General features: G+C 42.2%; 1 protein-coding gene across 5 annotated transcripts in view; it reads left to right on the top strand.

The window, feature by feature from the left end:
- The window catches only part of PRKG1 (protein kinase cGMP-dependent 1), a 1,639,061-nt gene that overhangs the window by 1,337,615 nt on the left and 279,108 nt on the right, over nucleotides 1-22,338 (top strand). For all 5 annotated transcript variants that reach the window (XM_073685491.1, XM_073685493.1, XM_073685488.1 and 2 more), the window contains exon 6: nucleotides 19,296-19,373. In XM_073685491.1, coding sequence (XP_073541592.1) covers nucleotides 19,296-19,373 — 78 coding nt within the window. The remainder of the gene's footprint in view (nucleotides 1-19,295; nucleotides 19,374-22,338) is intronic.

The following is a 22,338-nucleotide window of genomic DNA, read 5'->3' as shown; positions in this document are numbered from 1 at the left end:
GAAATAAATACTTGAAATAGATCACTCTGTTTGTAATGACTCTATTTAATGTATGAGTTTCACTTTTTGTATTGAAGAACTGAAATAAATTAACTTTTTGATGATATTCTAATTTAGTGAGAAGCACTTGTACCTACTATGCTGCTAGTTGCACCAGTTTTATATACTGCATGCGCCATTCTGAAAAATATAGCACTATTCCTATATTCCTATAATAAAAATCCAAGAAATAAGAAAAGAAGGGGCTACCTGGTGTTGTATAAATCTCCCCAGTTATTGCTCCAGGTATAATTGTGTGCTTGCTCTGGATACTGTTTATGATCACATTCATATGTAGTGTGAAGAGTTCATTTTAGAAATGCCTGTAAGCTAGAAGCATAAATTCTGGCAAGCACTACTCTGAAATTGGCCTCTGTTATGTTTCTCCACATCTCTCCTCCCGTATCAGCTCTCAGGGGAGGGAAAGCACTTTATGTAATACTCATAATTTTGCCTTCAAATACTGAGATAATTCTACCTGCTGTGCTGCTAAGGTGAAATAACTTGAGAAGCGCCTCATTTACATGACTTCCAATTCGAAATTTTATTTTGAAGTAGCTCACTTCATTTCCCAAGGAGAAGTTTTTCAGAAAAAGTGAGGACCTAAAGGCTCTGACATATGCTAAGCAAATGGCTGTTGTCCTGCCCAAATTTATTCCCAGTAGAATCAGTAGAACGTGGCACATCCAAATACAGGGTGGGCCATTTATATGGATACACCTAAATTAAATGGGAATGGTTGGTGATATCAACTTCCTGTTTGTGGCTCATTAGTATATGGGAGGGGGAAAACTTTTCCAGATGGGTGGTGACCATGGTGGCCATTTTGAATTCGGCCATTTTGGATCCAACTTTATTTTTTTCAATGGGAAGAGGGTCATATGATACATCAAACTTATTGAGAATTTCATAAGAAAAACAGTGGTGTGCTTGGTTTTAACGTAACTTTATTCTTTCATGAGTTTTTTACAAGTTTATGATCACTTATAAAATGTGTTCAAAGTGCTGCCCATTGTGTTGGATTGTCAATTCAAACCTCTTCTCCCACTTTTGACACACTGATAGCAACACAGCAGAAGAAATGCTAGCACAGGCTTCCAGTATCCGTTGTTTCAGATGCTGCACATCTCGTATCTTCACAGCATAGACAATTGCCTTCAGATGACCCCAAAGATAAAAGTCTAAGGGGGTCAGATCGGGAGACCTTGGTGGCCATTTAACTGGCCCACGACGACCAATCCACTTTCCAGGAAACTTCATGTAGGAATGCTCAGACCTGACACCCATAATGTGGTGGTGCACCATCTTGCTGGGAAAACTCAGGGAACGTGCCATCTACAGTGCATAAAGAAGGCAACACATCATCATGTAGCAATTTCAGATATCCAGTGGCATTGAGGTTTCCATTGATGAAGAATGGCCCCACTATCTTTGTACCCAATATACCACACCATACCATCAAGATACGAGATGTGCAGCATCTGAAACAATGGATACTGGAAGCCTGTGCTAGCATTTCTTCTGCGGTGTTGCTATCAGTGTGTCAAGAGTGGGAGAAGAGGGTTGCATTGACAATCCAACACAATGGGCAGCACTTTGAACACATTTTATATGTGGTCATAAACTTGTAAAAAGCTCATGAAAGAATAAAGTTACGTTAAAACCAGCACACCATTGTTTTTCTTATGAAATTCTCAATAAGTTTGATGTGTCACATGACTCTATTCCCATTGAAAAGAATAAAGTTGGATCCAAAATGGCCAACTTCAAAATGGCCACCATGGTCACCACGCATCTGGAAAAGTTTTACCCCCTCCCATATACTAATGAGCCACAAACAGGAAGTTGATATCACCAACCATTTCCATTTAATTTAGGCGTATCCATATAAATGGCCCACCCTGTAGTATGAAATTTAGTATTTGTGGCTAGAAGTATATGTTACACGCACATCGCTAGGTTCAAATAGGGTGAGACGGGTTTCATGAATTCTTTGGAATCCTGGGGGAACCGTTACTCAGGGCGACCATAGGCTGCTGCTTCTCTCAGGCACACGATAGATTCAATTGCTGACCAGACAAATCTGACAAGAGTCTTTTTCAACAGTTTAACAGTGGAATTTAATCTGAAGCACGGCCAAGTGCAATTCAGGGATATTACAGCACAATCTTCATTACAGTACACTCTGAGTTTCTTGAGCAACCAGCTCCAGTAACAATACAGTAATTTCTTCACAAGGCGCAGTATTACAGTCTCTTCAGTAGCATAATTCAGCATAAATTAGATCTCTTAGCAGCACACTTCTATGCAGACACAACCACAGGCTTTTCCTTCCCAAGGAAACAATAGTACACAGCATTCTTTATCCTGCATGGAGATGAAGGGGGGGAAGGGTTTGATGAGGGAGATGATCCCTGAGACACAATTACTTCCAGTCCTTATCTTCCTGCCCGATAATACTCTGCACTGTTAGTTCAGGGAGTTTAGTTTGACCTGTGTTTAGTTTCTCTCCTGATCTAAATCCTGTTCAGTTGCCTTGTGTCAAATTAAGATAACTCACCACTTTTCTCTTCGGCTTCAGTCAGACTACAATAACAAGTTCTGCTAAAATACTCCCTATCTCCTGTGACTGTGTTAACCCCTCTACTTGCATTTGAAGCAACATCACTACTTCTGCATGTCACATATAGAGTAACTTTTGGAAAATTAATTTCAAAATAGAACTACACAATGTCTTATATACAAGAACACTTGTGCATGTTAAAAGGGTTGTCTAAATATTTGTAAAAAGGGCTCAGAAGGCCCACAACTAATTAGAAGTACTTTTCCTCACAAATCATGTCCAGCGTTTGTTCCGATAGTTTCCTGGTTCTGTCTTGACACACAATGGTTGGAAATGCCCACCCTCCTCACCTAGTGATTGGCTGATTGGGCATTTACTGCCATTTCCAGTATGTAAAGGTGGGAGCAGGAAGATGACACGAGTGGAGACCAGGTAAGAATGGGAGTGGCAGAGAATCAGTGAGGATGAATATCAAGTATTTTATATATATACAGTGGGGAAAATAAATATTTGATACACTGCCGATTTTGCAAGTTTTCCCACCTACAAAGAATGGAGAGGTCTGTAATTTTTATTGTAGGTACACTTCAACAGTAAGAGATAGAATCTTAAAAAAAATCCAGAAAATCACATTGTATGATTTTTTAATAATTAAATTGCATTTTATTGCATGAAATAAGTGTTTGATCACATACAAACCAGCAAGATTTCTGGCTCTCAGACTTGTTGGTTTTTCTTTAAGGAACCCTCCTACTCTACCTTCATTACCTGTATTATTTGCACCTGTTTGAAATTCTTACCTGTATAAAAGACACCTATCCACACACTCAATCAATCACACTCCAACCTCTCCACCATGGCCAAGACCAAAGAGCTGTCTAAGGACATCAGGGACAAAATTGTAGACCTGCACAAGGCTGGGATGGGCTACAGGACAATAGGCAAGCAGCTTGATGAGAAGGCAGCAACTGTTGACACAATTGTTAGAAAATGTAAGAAACACAAGGTGACTGTCAATCTTCCTCAGTCGGGGGCTCCATGCAAGATCTTGCCTCATGGGGTAAGGATGATTCTGAGAAAGGCAAGGAGTCAGTCCAGAACTATATGGGAAGACCTGGTCAATGATCTGAAGAGAGCTGGGTCAAATATTAACATAAGTAACATATTATGCAGTCATGGATTAAAATCCTGCAGGGCACAGAAGGTCCCCTTTATCATGCCAGCATATGTCCAGGCCTGTTTGAAGTTTGCCAATGACCATCTGGATGATCCAGAGGAGCCTTGGGAGAAGGTCACGTGATCAGATGAGACCAAATAGAACTTTTTGGCATCAAATCCACTCACCGTGTTTGGAGGAAGAAGAAGGATGAGTACAACCCCAAGAACATCGTCCCAACCGTGAAGCATGATGGGGGAAACATCATACTTTGGGAGTGCTTTTCTGCAAAGGGGACAGGATGACTGCACCAAATTGAAGGGAGGATGGATGGGGTCATGTATCGCAAGATTTTGGCCAACAACCTCCTTTCCTCAGTAAGAGCATTGAAAATGAGTCATGGCTGGGTCTTCCAGCATGACAATGACCCAGGGCAACTAAGGAGTGGCTCTGTAAGAATCATTTCAAGGTCCTAGAGTGACCTAGCCAGTCTCCAGACCTGTATACAAAAGAAGGCACGGCACTTCTGGACACAAAGGTGCACAGGTAAAAAGACACTTGGCACTCAGATAATAACTTCAACATGATTATTTTATTAAATGTGGAAAATCCAGAAAAGTATAAGATGTTTCGGTCCACACAAGACCTTCATTAGTCCTCTGGATAGTAGAATACTGAGTACTATAGCGCTGGGAGACCGCCTGCGGTGTGCACCGCTTAGACAGAGAGCGCAGTACAATTCAACATTTCAACATTCAACGATGCAGTTTTACTTTTGACATCAGCCTATTGAGCGAGAATTGGAAAACCCGATATACTTAAAATAGCCGGCCAGTCCTACTGACATTGGCATGTTTGTCCGGCAGCTGATGTCACAAGAAAACCCGTTCAGGCATTTTGAATTTTGCTGCCAAGTCTTTTTGTTTTCTGATAAGATAAGTCGCCGTCATAGGTGTCAGGAGCCTAAGGCCCTCACCACACTTTAGAATGCTGTCAACAGAACGATGGTTTTGACCAATTTTTCAGCTGCCAGCTATCTCTCACATACACAGGAGTGTTTGCAATGCCGAACATTACTATGTTCACTATGAAAGATCCACTGCTAAACATCTCTGGCAGTGGCTTAATTCTTAGAGAACCAAAGGATCAGCAGCTCGACATTGGACATGCGTGATCTTTATCTCCTCCAACAACCATCTGTCGTTCGAAATTCGGGTCCCTCATACACACTACACTGTTGGCCAAACCTGACAATGTTGGTGGATTTGGCCAACGTTAATCTAATGTGTATTGGGGCCTTATCCCATCTTTCACAATTGAAAGCACAAGTTTGCTCAGCAAAAATGAGTGTAAATGTGTATGATGTGTTCAGAAGGAATAACTGTGAGCAAAACAGATGAAAATCGAAAGCTATTAAAGGTGTATGGAGATCCATTGGCCACATGCATTTGTCAAAGCTATCTTGCTCTGTTAACAGCTATCTAAAGTGTATTGAGGGCTTTAGGCTCCTGACACACCTGGCATCGACTTATTTTCCCAGAATATAAAAGGATTAGGCAGTAAAATTCAACATGCCCAATCCGGTTTTCATTCTGACATCAATTGTTAGGTGAGAATCCGAAGACCCAATATACCTAAAGTACATAACATAGTCATCCTGTCCTGCTGAAATTGGCAGGTTTGGCTGACTTTGTTGTAATGGATATAGCAATAATAACAGCTCTGATGGCCGAAAATGTAAAGATATTCTTATAATTAAACCTTTTCTAAGTGAAACGAAACCTATAATCAGGTGCAGTTGTAGTGTTGCATTGTTAGAGAATCACCTGGTCTTATAGTTTCCTTACCAAATGTATCATCCGGCCTTACCCTGAATTACTTGCTGCACTGATAAACACATCTTTAAATATTCCCATTTAAACTTAATGGGCTGAGAGCTCAGATAAAGCATATGGAAGGTTTATTTCATGTAATAGGATTTGTCATTGAAAATATTAATGGGATCCAAGCACTATGAATGTGCAAATTAAAATGAGAACTGCACGATAGACTGGGGAATCGTAACCCACTGAGAAGTAATAATGCAACTTTATGGGAATGCTAAATGCTTTTGTAGTCTACATGATAAAATATCTTGTTGCTTTTTATGTGGAATTTTGTTTTCTCCATTAACAATCTTGTATTGCTAGTTTTGTAACCTGAAGATTCTACAATTTGTGCTCACTTCGTTCCTAGTGGTATTGTTTGAGATAAAAGTAGTCAAGTTGCCGTTGAGTTTAACCAGCCTAGTGATGGGTACGGAAATTATATTAGTGGCCTTAATCTCAAATACACAGAGGGCCAACATTAAAAACTTGGACAAAGTCTCAAGACAATCTTGATATTTATTGTCGTTTGTTGTTTTTTATTTATTATAAAAAATGTCTACAATTGTGGACGTTTTTACTTACCAAACATAGTGATGAACTTTTTCATATAGAAATAAACTTAAAGGGGTTGTCCCACAAACAAAATTATGCAGAATTATGGCCCCACATAGTCCTCTATACAGAATAATAGGCCACACAAATTCCTCCATACAGTATAATGGGCCCCACATTGCATTCCATACAGCATAATGAGCCCCACATTGTCCTCCATGCAGTATAATGGGCCCCACATAGTCCTCCATACAGTATAATGGCCCCACATAGTCCTCCATACAGTATAATGGCCCCACATAATCCTCCATACAGAATAATGGCCCCACATAGCCCTCCATACAGTATAATGAGCCCCACATAGTCCTCCATACAGTATAATTGCCCCACATAGTGCTCCATACAGTATAATGAGCCCCACATTGTCCTCCATACAGTATACTGGACCCCACATTGCTTTTCATACAGCATAATGAGCCCCACATTGTCTTCCATACAGAATAATGGCCCCATATAGTCCTCCATACAGAATAATGGCTCCATATAGTCCTCCATACAGTATAATGGTCCCACATAGTCCTCCATACAGAGTAATGGGCCCCACATAGTCCTCCATACAGAATAATGGGCCCCACATAGTCCTCCATACAGAATAATGGGCCTCACATTGTCCTCCATACAGAATAACAGGCCCCACATAATCCTCCATACAGAATAATGGGCCCCACATAGTCTTCCATACAGAATAATGGCCCCACATAGTCCTCCATACAGAATAATGGCCCCACATAGTCCTCCATACAGAATAATGGGCCCCTCATAGTCCTCCATACAGTATAACGGCCCCACATAGCCCTCCATATTGTTTAATGGGTCCCACATAGTTCTCCATACAGTATAATGAGCCCTACATAGTCTTCCATATAGTATTGTGGTCCCCACATAGTCCTCCTTACAGAATAATAGGCCCCACATAGTCCTCTATACAGTATGATGGGCTCCACATAGTCCTCCACACAGAATAATGGCCCCACATAGTGCTCCATACAGAATAATGGCCACACATAGTGCTCCATACAGAATAATGGCCCCATATAGTCTTCCATACAGTATAATGAGCCCTACATAGTCCTCCATGTATTATTAGGGGCCCACATAGTCCTCCATACAGAATAAGGCCCCACATATTCCTCCATACAGTATGATAGGCTCCACGTAGTCCTCCATATGATATAATGAGCCCCACTTTAAAAAAAAAAATACTGACTTCTCATTCCTTCGTAGTTTCTGTCTAGGCAGCGAGTGCTATGAAGCTCTTCACTGCTTGGCACAGAGGCCATGAAATAGTGAGGTCATCAAGTCAATCAGTCAATCAGAGGGAGAATGAGGGAGGAGGAAACCGATGGCTTCCTTCTTCCATAATTGTTTTCAACTGTATTAGCATCCACTGATTTGACTACACTGTATAACTGTATATGATATGAGACATGTATAGCCAACAGCATTTTGGCTCAGTGGGTAGCACTGTTGCTTTGCAGCACTGGGGTCATGGGGTTCAATATCCACCAAAGACAACATCTGCAAGTTTGTGTGTTCTCCCCATGTTTGTGTGGACTTTCTCTGGGTTCTCCAATTTCCTCCCACACTCCAAAGACATACTATCTAATCTAGATTAGGAGCACCAATGGGGACAGTGATGATGTTGTCTGTAAAGCATTGTGGAAAGTTAATGGCACCTTATAAGCAAGTAAAATAAATAATGTACCTGGTGTCCTCCTATTGGCACGTATCGACCATTCTGGAGTACTGTTCCATAGTTATTGTGCGGGCAGGATGTCACAGATGTGCCCCTCATCCTCCTCTACTGCTGATAGGATCAGTGCTGATGTCATTAGATGATAGCAGGGGTGGGGTGTCTTAGACTTTGTAACTGTGCTCTCATGAGCAACGTCTGAGGCAGCAGTCATATTGTAAAGCAGAGAATAGGACTCTGGATGGCGCCAAGAGACAACATGAGGAGGCCTCAAAGTAAGATGGTCAAATACTCAAATTTTCAGTTTCGACTGGATGGTTGCTTTTATCTTTCTGAAATGGGGCTACTAAGAAGCCATCTGGAAGAAGAACCATAATCACAATGTGGTGTCAAAAGATGCTGTGATTTCAGATTCTGATACTACAAGTGTCCTCCATAAGGAAAAGTTTACACATTTGGGACTTGAATGTATGAACTGTTTTAATATTGAGAATACGTGGCTTTTCTAGATATGATTTAGCTGGACCACAAAGGTGACAATATCTGTTAGTACAGGATTCTCCTATTCTCATATGGTCGTCGGCAACAGATAGAAGAAAGACTGTAGGATAATCTCTTACGAATCCATGACCGGGCATGCTGTGGGTTGTAGTACATTTTATGAATGCTGAACTGTCACTACGATGCTGCGCACAGCATTTATATAGGGGTCAACTTAACATTGATGCAGTCCAACCTGCAGGCAGCACGCTATGGTGCCGGGGGAGCTGAGCAAATTGATATATTGTTTTGTGGGAAAAGATTCAGAATGACTTATCTTTTATTCATTTAAATTCCTGCTCATTCTGGGTTTTTCAGCCAAGTGGGTGGTCCTATCGGTGATCTCTGACTAGTGATCACAGATATCTCTGTATTCACCTTTGTGGAAGTATAACTGTCGGACGAAAATTAATTTGCCAGGCCACTATCCCTCCAGTTTTCCCCATACACATGAGCACATAAGCGTGGCAGAGCAGAAAGCATCTTCCAGACATCTTTGGCAGTGGCTTATCTCCCCTTAAAACAAAAAGATTGACCATTGAAATTTCAACTGCCCAATTATTCTCTCCCTTACCATGAAATGCGGAATTAGGGGACCCCCATTCACAACAGATGGTCATCCAGTCCCAGAGAAATTATTAGGTTTGGTTGACAAACATCTAATGTGTATAATGGCCTGAAGGCTGTCAATCACTAATCTGGGGTTTAAAAGAATAAAATACAAGTTATATCATTTTTTTAAACACAAAGCTATATATTAACCTTTTGTAATAAAATATATGTTCTAATGTTCTTGAGATGTAAATTTTTCTATTTTGTGTGGATATATTAACCTTTGTAGCTTCTCCTCTATGACATGAAGTTTACAGTGTAGACTTCATTTTCAGGGTGATAGATTCCCTTTAATGGTAAGGAGCAGACTAGACCTACGGATATACTTACATGCACAAAGCTTAACAATCATATCAAGTTCCAAAAAGAGAGATTACCAGATTTTCTTTCTTATTGTATTGATGAGTTTTTGCTTTATAGGTAAAATTGCAAAGTGCTTGTAAAAATAAGCAACTTTGCACTTTTACTCTTATTATTAATGATCCCTGTTCTCAAGAATGTAGGCATTTTAATTTTATTATTTAATGTTCATTATCCAGGTGACCCTCAACTTCTGCAGTCTAGCAGCGGTAGTTGGGTATGTGCAGTACTTACAAACTCTTTTTAATAAAGCTTGTAAGCACTGATTTAAAGCGGTCTGGACCACCGGAGTTCACTATCCAGCCAGCTGTAGTGTCCCTGAGCTCTATCGATGCCACTGCAGCATTGGAGGGTGCACGATCCAAACCAGCGATGCAACCATGCTACTGGTCTGAATTGCCAATCTTCACGACGGAACCATCCCTAACAAACAGGAAGCTGGGAGGCAGGGGAGCAGGGCGCTCCTGGTGAAACTTGTGGTTGTTTAAGCTATGGGAAAATTGGGTATAAAAAAATACTGCTTTATGGTTGATTGCCAATAATTGTTAATATATCTTCTATTAAATACTGCTGCTACCCAAACCCATCAAAAGTAACATCTCATAATCTATCATTAATTTTTATCCAGCAGTCAAATCTTCTTTTTCATACTTTACTGAACATCTTCGAACAGATATTGGACATAGGAAGTACCTTCCATTCCCTTAGTATGTCAATTTTTATGCAGCTTATGGTACATTAATTCAAATAGGTCTCATCAACTTGACACTTGGCGCAGATGATCCGGCTGCATTTCAGGTATATCAGTCTTGCCGTCCAATGAAATCATGAAATCATTAGTGGGTGCATCTTTAAATATCTGATAGTGGTCCCTTAGGCCTGGTGTACCCCAGATATCTGAACTTTACGTAAGATTGATGGGCTTTATACAGTACTTATTAGTAGACTATCATAACAGACTGACGTGTGCTGACACTAAAAAAGACAACCCAATAGGTAATGTATTTGTGGGCAACTATTTGACTATGTGAAATGGCAATGCCTACAAAAGAAAGATAGATGATAGATAGATATTACAAAAAACAAAGACTGACCGCTTCAAAACAATTAAGCAAGTATGAACTAGTACAAGCTGAAAGGACTTTATTATATACAAAGCAAAGAATACATCAACACTCTGCATGCACTAAGATAATATGCAAACATTGAATTTGGAAAACTTAAACTACGTTACTGCCATATAGATTATACTTATAAAACAAACTATATATATATATGTATGTATATATATTTAGAAATATACTTAGCACACAAATTTGGCAATACTTTTGTGCCCACCAGCCAAGACAAGGCTACTTTTCTTTGATGTTTAATAAATATTAGGTCAGGGTCTCATGAGAGAAACGTCACATTGTTATGGCTGGTGGGTGCCCACTAATTGGCCAATTTGTGTGCTAAGTACCCTCATTTTACAACTATATTTTAGATAGCAGTAACGCAATTTACATTTCACATATTCAATTTTTGCATACCTATTAGCGCTTATAGGCCTGATTCATCATTTGCAGTTTTTTTTTTAAATCACTTTTATTTTTTGTCTATTTTTTGACAAAATGGGTTCATGCATTCAGTGCAAAGTAAAAAATTATTTTTCTTTCAGTCTTTAACCTTTTTTTTTAACTTTTTAGCACAAAAAGTCAGACGATTCACAAAATTTGCAACAAATTTTACGCGCGCTGTGAGGATTCTCAGTATCTGTGCAGAAAGCGTAAGGGAGGGGGACCGCAAGTATGTGAGTTGCATACAGGCAGTCACCTGCTGACTATATGGGCGCGACCTCACTCAATGATCTGACTGCATCAAATCTGACTGGACTGAGATTTTCAGCATGGTTCACAGAGCCGCATGTCACTTGTCAGACACTCCAGATTCACGAAGAGGCGTGCACCTCTTCATGAATCAGGAATGTCTGACTCCACCATGCCTCAATTTTCTTGCTGGTCTTGATGAATCAGGACTCAGATCTTTTTGCCCCAAGTAGCAAAACTAAGGCCAGATGTTCAAACCAGCCACAGGTCTTCCAGAAAAAACTCAAAAGCTCCAATATGTTTATGAGCGCAGCGCAGTTTGCGCTCAGAACGTGAAACACAGATGTGAACGCAGTCTAAGCAACACAATGCGGGCAGGGTTCATTTTAATATTTACTACATGGCCCAAATCTGCTTTATTACATTGACAAACTGTATCTGTAATCGTTTTCTTATAAATTAAATTAGATCTTACAATTGATTGTAAAACACCACAACCAGCGCCTCACAAAGAAAGAAAACAGATCAATTTCATCCACCACCATAAAGTTATACAATTACAAACAGCTTAGCACATTATAAATGCTCTGCTTTCCTGATTCTGTTATATCAATAGGTTGAAATTCCTAGGTATGATCCCCCCTGACTAGAAGAAGTTAACAGATTTTATTAAATTTTTAAATCTATTAAAAAACCGAGAGATTTTCTTGCAAAATCAATGCATGTAACAGAAAATAATATTGTATGATTTGATGGAGAGGCCGCTTTAGGCCCTTGGGAAAATTGTCGCTAAAGGAAAGCCGCTACAATGTGACAAGTTTAAAATTCTCATTTAATAGCAATAATATTTCTTGCAGCACAAAAACATATTGTTATATTGAATTCCTCTTGTGCATAGAATTGTTTTAGCAATAAAAAAACAACTGAATTAAAAATGTTAATAATAATGAAAGTAATGCAAAATACATGGGATTCTCAGATAATGTAACAAGATGTAAAACGAGGAGGTACATTTCGTTGTTTTCCTTTTATAACATGAGAGTAAAATGCAGATAAAATGTTTGTGTGTGGAGGGTTACTGAGGGTGATAAGTTCCTGCCTGATCAGTTTTTTCTGTCTATGTTTGTTTAATGTACTATGTATGTATATATATATATATATATACAGTACAGACCAAAAGTTTGGACACACCTTCTCATTTAAAGATTTTTCTGTATTTTCATGACTTTGAAAATTGTCCATTCACACTGAAGGCATCAAAACTATGAATTAACACATGTGGAATTATATACTTAACAAAAAAGTGTGAAACAACTGAAAATATGTCTTATATTCTAGGTTCTTCAAAGTAGCCACCTTTTGCTTTGATGACTGCTTTGCACACTCTTGGCATTCTCTTGATGAGCTTCAAGAGGTAGTCACCGGAAATGGTTTTCACTTCACAGGTGTGCCCTGTCAGGTTTAATAAGTGGGATTTCTTGCCTTATAAATGGGGTTGGGACCATCAGTTGTGTTGTGCAGAAGTCTGGTGGATACACAGCTGATAGTCCTACTGAATAGACTGTTAGAATTTGTATTATGGCAAGAAAAAAGCAGCTAAGTAAAGAAAAAGGAGTGGCCATCATTACTTTAAGAAATGAAGGTTAGTTAGTCTGAAAAATTGGGCTAACTTTGAAAGTGTCCCCAAGTGCAGTTGCAAAAACCATCAAGCGCTACAAAGAAACTGGCTCACATGAGGACCGCCCCAGGAAAGGAAGACCAAGAGTCACCTCTGCTTCTGAGGATAAGTTTATCAGAGTCACCAGCCTCAGAAATCGCAGGTTAACAGCAGCTCAGATGAGAGACCAGGTCAATGCCACACAGAGTTCTAGCAGAAGACACATCTCTACAACAACTGTTAAGAGGAGACTTTGTGCAGCAGGCCTTCATGGAAGCATGGAGAAGGAGGTGTGATGGTGTGGGAGTGCTCTGCTGGTGACACTGTTGGGGATTTATTCAAAATTGAAGGCATACTGAACCAGCATGGCTACCACAGCATCTTGCAGCGGCATGCTATTCCATCCGGTTTGCGTTTAGTTGGACCATCATTTATTTTTCAACAGGACAATGACCCCAAGCACACCTCCAGGCTGTGTAAGGGCTATTTGACCAAGAGGGAGAGTGATGGGGTGCTACGCCAGATGACCTGGCCTCCACAGTCACCAGACCTGAACCCAATCGAGATGGTTTGGGGTGAGCTGGACCGCAGAGTGAAGGCAAAAGGGCCAACAAGTGCTAAGCATCTCTAGGGACACCTTCAAGATTGTTGGAAGACCATTTCCGGTGACTACCTCTTGAAGCTCATCAAGAGAATGCCAAGAGTGTGCAAAGCAGTCATCAAAGCAAAAGGTGGCTACTTTGAAGAACCTAGAATCTAAGACATATTTTCTGTTGTTTCACACTTTTTTGTTAAGTATATAATTCCACATGTGTTAATTCATAGTTTTTATGCCTTCAGTGTGAATGTACAATTTTCATAGTCATGAAAATCCTGAAAAATCTTTAAATGAGAAGGTGTGTCCAAACTTTTGGTCTGTGCTGTATATATATCTATATATATATCCAGAGAATATATATATACATATATATATATATATATATATATATATATATATATATATATACTACTCAAAAAAATAAAGGGAACACTCAAATAACACATCCTAGATCTGAATGAATGAAATATTCTCATTGAATACTTTGTTCTGTACAAAGTTGAATGTGCTGACAACAAAATCACACAAAAATCATCAATGGAAATCAAATTTATTAACCAATGGAGGCCTGGATTTGTAGTTACCCCTAAAATTAAAGTGGAAAAACACACTGCAGGCTGATCCAACTTTGATGTAATGTCCTTAAAACAGGTCAAAATGAGGCTCAGTATTGTGTGTGGCCTCCACGTGTCTGTATGACCTCCCTACAATGCCTGGGCATGCTCCTGATGAGGTTGCGGATGGTCTCCTGTGGGATCTCCTCCCAGACCTGGACTAAAGCATCCGCCAACTCCTGGACAGTCTGTGGTACAACGTGACATTGGTGGATGGAGTGAGACATGATGTCCCAGATGTGCTCTATCGGATTCAGGTCTGAGGAACGGGCGGGCCAGGCCATAGCTTCAATGCCTTCATATTGCAGGAACTGCTAACACACTCCAGCCACATGAGGTCTGGCATTGTCCTGCATTAGGAGGAACCCAGGGCCAACCGCACCAGCATATGGTCTCACAAGGGGTCTGAGGATCTCATTTTGGTACCTAATGGCAGTCAGGCTATCTCTGGCGAGCACATGGAGGGCTATGCGGCCCTCCAAAGAGTGCCACCCCACACAATTGGCAACTTTGCAAATCCTGATGTTCTGTGGCAAATGCCAAGCGTCCTGTACGGTGTTGGGCTGTGAGCACAACCCCCATCTGTGGACGTCGGGCCCTCATACCACCCTCATGGAGTCAGTTTCTAACCATTTGTGCAGACACATGCACATTTGTGGCCTGCTGGAGATCATTTTGCAGGGCTCTGTCAGTGCTCCTCCTGTTCCTCCTTGCACAAAGGCGGAGGTAGCTGTCCTGCTGCTGGGTTGTTGCCCTCCTACGGCCCTCTTCACGTCTCCTGGTATACTGGCCTGTCTCCTGGTAGCGCCTACAGCCTCTGGACACTACGCTGACAGACACAGCAAACCTTCTTGCCACAGCTCGCATTGATGTGCCATCCTGGATGAGCTGCACTACCTGAGCAAGTTCTGTGGGTTGTAGTGTCCGTCTCATGCTACCACAAGTGTGAAAGCACAACCAACATTCAAAAGCGACCAAAACATCAGCCAGAAAGCATTGGTACTGAGATGTGATCTGTGGTCCCCACCTGCAGAACCACTCCTTTATTGAGGGTTTCTTGATAATTGCCAATAATTTCCATCTATTGTCTATTCCATTTGCACAACAGCATGTGAAATTGATTGTAAATCAGTGTTGCTTCCTAAGTGGACAGTTTGATTTCACAGAAGTTTGATGTACTTGGAGTTATATTCAGTTGTTTAAGTGTTCCCTTTATTTTTTTGAGCAGTGTATATATATTTATATACTGTGGGTACGGAAAGTATTCAGACCCCTTTAAATTTTTCACTTTTTGTTTCATTGCAACCATTTGGTAAATTCTAAAAAGTTCATTTTTTTCTCATTAAAGTACACTCTGCACCCCATCTAGACTGAAAAAAACAGAAATGTAGAAATGTTTGCAAATTTATTAAAAAGGAAACACTGAAATAGCACATATTCATAAGTATTCAGACCCTTTGCTCAGACACTCATATTTAAGTCACATGCTGTCCATTTCCTTGTGATCCTCTTTGAGATGGTTCTACTCCTTCATTGGAGTCCAGCTGTGTTTAATTAAACTGATAGGACTTGATTTGGAAAGGCATACACCTGTCTATATAAGACCTCACAGCTCACAGTGCGTGTCAGACCAAATGAGAATCATGAGCTCAAAGGAACTGCCCAAGGAGCTCAGAGACAGAATTGTGGCAAGGCACAGATCTGGCCAAGGTTACAAAATAATTTCTGAATTACTCAAGGTTCCTAAGAGCAGAGTGGCCTCCATAATCCTTAAATGGAAGAAGTTTGGGACCACCAGAAGCCAAACTGAGCAATCATGGGAGAAGAGCCGTGGTGAGAGAGGTAAAGAAGAACCCCAAGGTCACTGTGGCTGAGCTCCAGAGATGCAGTAGGGAGATGGGAGAAAGTTCCACAAAATCAACTATCACTACAGCCCTCCACTAGTCGGGCTTTTATGGCAGAGTGGCCCAACGGAAGCCTCTCCTCAGTGCAAGAGATTGAAAGCCCGCATAAAGTTTGCTCAAAAAAACATGAAGGACTCCCAGACTATGAGAAATAAGATTCTCTGGTCTGATGAGACGAAGATAGAACTTTTTGGTGATAATTCTAAGTGGTATGTGTAGAGAAAAGCAGGCGCTGCTCATCATCTGCCCAATACAATCCCAACAGTGAAACATGGAGGTGGCAGCATCATGCTATGGGGGTATTTTTCAGCTGCAGGGACAGAACGAATGGTTGCAATTGAAGGAAAAATGAATGTGGCCAAGTACAGAGATATCCTGGATGAAAACCTCTTCCACAGTGCTCTGGACCTCAGACTTGTCCGAAGGTTGACCTTCCAACAAGACAATGACCCTAAGCACACAGCTAAAATAACAAAGGAGAGGCTTCAGAAAAACTCTGTGACCATTCTTGACTGGCCCACCCAGAGCCCTGTCCTAAACCCAATTGAGCATCTGGGAGACCTGAAAATGGCTGTCCACCAACATTCACCATCCAACCTGACGGAACTGGAGAGGATCTGCAAGGAAGAATGGTAGAGGATCTCCAAATCCAGGTGTAAAAATCTTGTTGCATCATTCCCAAGAAGACTCATGGCTGTACTAGCTCAAAAGGGTGCTTCTACTCAATACTGAGCAAAGGGTCTGAATACTTATGACCATATATACTTATATATGTATATATTTATGCATACAGTCATGGCCGAAAGAGTTGGCACCCTTATGAAATATTTCTCCCAGAAAATTGTTGCAATTACACATATTTTGTTATGCACATGTTTATTTCCTTTGTGTGTATTGGAATACCACAAAAAGACAGAGAAAAAATGGCAAATTGGACATAATTTCACACAAAGCCCCAAAAATGAGCAGGACAAAATTGTTGGCAGCCTCAACTTAATATTTGATTGCACACCCTTCAGAATAAATAACTGCAATCAATCACTTCATATAACCATCAACAAGCTTCTTACACCTCTCAACTGGAATTTTGGACCCCTCTTCTTTTGCAAACTTCTCCAGGTATCTCATATTTGAAGAGTGCCTTCTCCCAACAGCAAAAAAAACAGCTTTTTGGCTTTGGGCACTGCATTGCAACCCAAAATCTTTTGGTAATCTTCAGTCAAGGCAAATCAACCCCAACATATCTTTGAACCTCCACCATGTTTGACTGTAGATACTGTGTTCTTTTCTTTGTAGGCCTCGTTCTGATTTTGGTAAACAGTAGAATGATGTGCTTTACCAAACAGCTCTATCTTGGTCTCATCTGTCGAGAAGACAATTTCCCATAAGGATTTTGGCTTACTCATGTACATTTTGGCAAACTGCAGTTTGTTGATGGATAGTTTGCACTGACACTGATGCACTCTGTGATGCGCACTCTGTGATACACAGTCACTGATACACACAGCTTGAGTTACTTTGGAACTTGATTGGGGCTGCTTATCCATCACCTGGACTATCCTGGGTTGCAACCTTTCATCAATTTTTCTCAGTAATCCACGCCCAGGGAGATTAGCTACAGTGCCATGGGTTGTAAACCTCTTGATTACAATGCGCACTATGGACAAAATAACATTAATATCTCTGGAGATGGTCTTGTAACCTTGAAATTGTTGATATTTTTTTAACAATTTTGATTCTCAAGTCCCCAAACAGTTCCTTTGTTAGAAATCGTGGTTCTGTGCTCCCACCTGGGAATGGAACAGGTCCGGTGCTATGCTACTCTGGTCAGAGGCACCGCCATTGTCCTGACCCTGGAGGCGGAGCTACTACATGTGCACAGTGACTGTCTCAATCTTATGCAGCATCGGTTCTGGTGTTGTAGGAAGTGTGAGGATGTGGAACGCTGTGTCTCTCACTCATTTCTCCGGTTGCCAGGCAGCGCAGGATGCTTTGGTGTCTGACACTATGCAGTGGTGGGATGTTGTCCAGTCTACTGTTCAAACTAGTAGGGAGTGGCTGTCTGGGGATGATTGGGAGGTATTCAACACTTGGTGGTGGGCTATTTAATCCTTCTCCCTGCTCAGTCCTTTGCTGTTTATTGCCATTCCTATGTGCTTGTTGGTGAGTGGTGCTAGCATTAGTGTTGCTTTCTTTTCTGGGGTTTTCTCATTTTCTCTTCTGGTTACACTTCCTTGGGTTCTTGCAGAGGTATCCACCTTGTTATTAACTAGGCACCGACCGCGTCACCAGACGCCAGCTGTCTGGCGACAGTGGGCCAGTGAAGGGCTCTGCCACAGTCCCCCTTCCATTTACTGGGAGATGGGTGAACAGTATTCCCAGCCCTCAAGAGCTTGCCTAGCTGGGCAGCTTGTGCCAAGTGCGTTTGCGGCTGCGCCTTTGCTGGTTTGGTGCCAGTCTTGCTTGGTCCCTCTGCAAAGCACATAACACTCTTCTCCTCTTTTCTGTTTTCCAATTTGGATGATAACACAATATCAGGGTGCGCTGCTGTAATGAAGATTCCTTAGGAACAAGATGAATTGAATGGCCTTTTTTTTCCACAACGTGTTTCAATGCTGGACTAGCATCTTTTTCAAGTGAAAAAAACAATTGCATCTTAGTCCTATGGATTCTTCATTACTGCAGCCTAATATCGTGTTATTGTCCAAATCGGTCAACTATCATGGAGGAGATCATCCCCCAGCCACGAGCCAGCAGCAGCTGATATTTTCAGGTGTTCTTAAGAGTTGCGCTTGCACACATCCCGCTCAGGTGAGCACCTTCCTTTTACTTTCCTTGCACTTAAAAGGGTATCACTAGATGGTCTTCTGCACTTTTGTCTTACTTGTAACATTATGGTATTTTGTTTTGCGGATCATATTCTAAATATGGATACTGGAACTCGTCCCAGTAGGACGTACATGAGCTTTTTACCTTTTCTAACAGGAACTACAGGTTAATCGGTCTACTTTGTGCTTGAATAGCAATAGAATGGGGACAATTCATGATAAATGTAGACAGAATGCAGAGTGGCTCGAGGCTATTAAAATCTATATTGTAGACACTTGTATGGCAGTTTACTCACTGAAAGCTTATTGTATTTGTGGATCAGTGGATTCCTTGACACATGCAAGTTTCAGCTGTAATGCATCCCTGAGGTATACTGTGTGAAACGGCCTGACTACAAGGCAAATGATAATAACATAATCCTTTCTGCTCTATTTTTTTGTAGACTCACTATGAATGTGGAGACTACATTATCAGACAGGGTGCTCGAGGGGACACTTTCTTCATCATCAGCAAAGGGAAGGTAAGATCCCATCACCTCTTGAAGTTTTCGCTCCATTTGAAATCATAATAACGTACTTAGGGAATGCAATGCCAATCAAATATTCCCTTCAAGCCCTTTATGGTTCCAGTTTATTACATTTAATTAATGCTGCTAGCATGACATTTGGGCAGAGGGATTGAATCGGAAACAAGGTCAGACACAGTTCAATAAAAATTTTCTACTGTAAAAAAAAAACTTTGTGTATATAACTCATGATGGTGTGGTGGGAGGCTATTTACTTAACTCTGAGGATTGCCTTGTACTTCACTTCATTGAAAGTATATTTCACGGGAAGCTTGAATTAATTAATGGTAATGTGTCTTTTTAATTCCCGGCTAAGCACATACATTTAGGAGTATAGCAGCTCAAAGTGCAACTCCTGTAGGCAATGTGCATGCGGCTTTTTTTAATAGTTATATGCCATTGTCACACAGCAAAAATGTAAAATCCCATGCAAAAAAGTTGTTTGTAGCGTTAATTTAAAGGTAAAAGTCCAGGTTCAATGGTCTTTGGTAAAAGACATAGTTATTAGTGATGAGCGAGCACTAAAATGATCGGGTGCTTGATGCTTGGGTCGAGCAAATTGGAATACTCGGGTGCTCGACCCGAGCAACGAGCCCAATGTAAGTCTATGGGAAACTCGAGCATTTTTCAGGTGGCTCCCCCTGGCGGTCTGCAGAGGGCCTAAAAATTGCCCAAATCGATGGGAACAGTGCTCAAATGACATGGGAACAGCATGGGGAAGACCCCTGAAAGCATTTCTGACTCCCAGGTCACTGCTGTCAACAACGTTGTCAGAGTGTTACGCCACTTTTACGGATTCACAATAAAACATACAAAAACAAAACCAAAATGGATTTTCCTGGGAAATATATTAAGGAACATCCTTTCCAGGGTAATGACTTGTATATAAGGCAAAATAAATAACCAAAACCAAAAATACTCCTCCACACCTTGGGCTATATTCACACGTAGCATTTTTGATGTGTTTTTGCACTTTTGCATTGCTTTCAACAAAGACAAATTCATTCACTGGGAAATGTCATTTTAACATTTTACAACCTTATCTGGCCATGTGGTGTGTGACACATCATCAGACACATGCATACAGTGCTGAAAAGACATGGGAACAGCATGGGCAAGACCTCTGGAAGCATTTCTGACTCCCAGGTCACTGCCTAAAAGTGTGCCCATCATAAGTGATCCTTGGCGCGAGCAAAAATGCCTCCCGCCATGCACCTGTCGTTGCAGACTTGCAACAATCACCGTCCACGTCCTTGTCCCAGTGCAGCGTTCAATTGTCCCTACCCCATTCCTTGCAATGCAAGCGCAAGTATGCAGCCTGCTACGCACCCACCCACAGGCTGCAATACTATACTGCCAAATTTTTGACAGCTGCTTGCACTTAAAATGTGGCCTTTTAGGCTCGTTGAGGTGGAAGCTTTTCATAACCTCATGCCGGCGGTGGCCGGGTGTCCATACTTGGTCCCCAGCCGCCACTATTTCTCCCGTTATCGTCTCCGCCTTCCACAAGCACGGGTCCCACAACATTACCCGTGCACTTACTGGGAAGGACCGCCTAACCACAAGCAATGTGGCCAGGTAGGGTACGGAGCCAGTCCACAGCTTTTTTTGCAGACAGTTGTATTTAGCTCGGTGAAAGGACTGGCATAGAGGGAAACCGTACAGGGGCGGACCTACTGCCCGTGCAGCCGGTTCATTGAACGGGGGCCCCCAAGGGAGAGGGGGCCCCTCCAACCTCCAGCAGGGCCGCCATCAGGGCATGACTGCCCTGAATCCAGCATGGGGCCCAGCCGGTCGGGGCCCCCTCGGAGCCCCGTTGGGGCCCCCCTCTTGTGCGTCTCCTCATGGGGCCCCCCCACAGGACCCCCCGCCGTCACATGACCGGAGATGTCACTGCGCTCAGCATGGGCCCCCGCCCCATGCTGAGCGCAGGGACATCTCCCGTCTTGTGACGGCGCCGGCACAATACTTACCCCTCCCCGTGCCTCGGCAGCGTCTTCCGCGTCCTCTGACTGTGACGTCTCAGGTCAGAGGGCGCGGTGATATGTTTACACCGTGCGCGATCTCTCCTGAGCTGTCACAGCGGGAAGACGCGGGCGATGCTGTGGAGTCCGGATCAGCATCAGGTGAGAAGCGAGGTGAGTATTTGATTTTTTTTTTTATGTATGGAGGCATGGGGCATTATATGGTGGGAGGAGAGTGGGTGTGACATCCTGCATGGGGCATTATATGGGGGGGAGAGTGGGTGTGACATCCTGCATGGGGCATTATATGGTGGGGGGAGAGTGGGTGTGACATCCTGCATGGGGCATTATATGGTGGGGGGGAGTGGGTGTGACATCCTGCATGGGGCATTATATGGGAGGGGTGGTGTGACATCCTGCATGGGGCATTATATGGGGGGTGATATCCTGCATGGGGCATTATATGGTGGGGGGAGAGTGGGTGTGACATCCTGCATGGGGCATTATATGGGGGGGTGACATCCTGCATGGGGCATTATATGGGGGGGTGATATCCTGCATGGGGCATTATATGGTGGGGGGAGAGTGGGTGTGACATCCTGCATGGGGCATTATATGGTGGGGGGGAGTGGGTGTGACATCCTGCATGGGGCATTATATGGGGGGGTGGTGTGACATCCTGCATGGGGCATTATATGGGGGGGTGACATCCTGCATGGGGCATTATATGGCGGGTGATATCCTGCATGGCACATTATATGGTGGGGGGTGAGTGGGTGTGACATCCTGCATGGGGCATTATATGGGGGAAGGGTGGTGTGACATCCTGCATGGGGCATTATATGGGGGGGTGACATCCTGCATGGGGCATTATATAGGGGGAGAGGTGACATCCTGCATGGGGCATTATATGGGGGTGTGTGACATCCTGCATGGGGCATTATATGGGGGGAGAG

The sequence above is a fragment of the Phyllobates terribilis genome, unplaced genomic scaffold, assembly GCF_046119375.1.
Source record: "Phyllobates terribilis strain yellow unplaced genomic scaffold, ASM4611937v1 Scaffold_5__5_contigs__length_657084704, whole genome shotgun sequence".
In the NCBI taxonomy this organism is placed as follows: domain Eukaryota; kingdom Metazoa; phylum Chordata; class Amphibia; order Anura; family Dendrobatidae; genus Phyllobates; species Phyllobates terribilis.
Note: the sequence above shows the minus strand (reverse complement) of the source record. Positions and strands in the feature narration are given on the sequence as shown.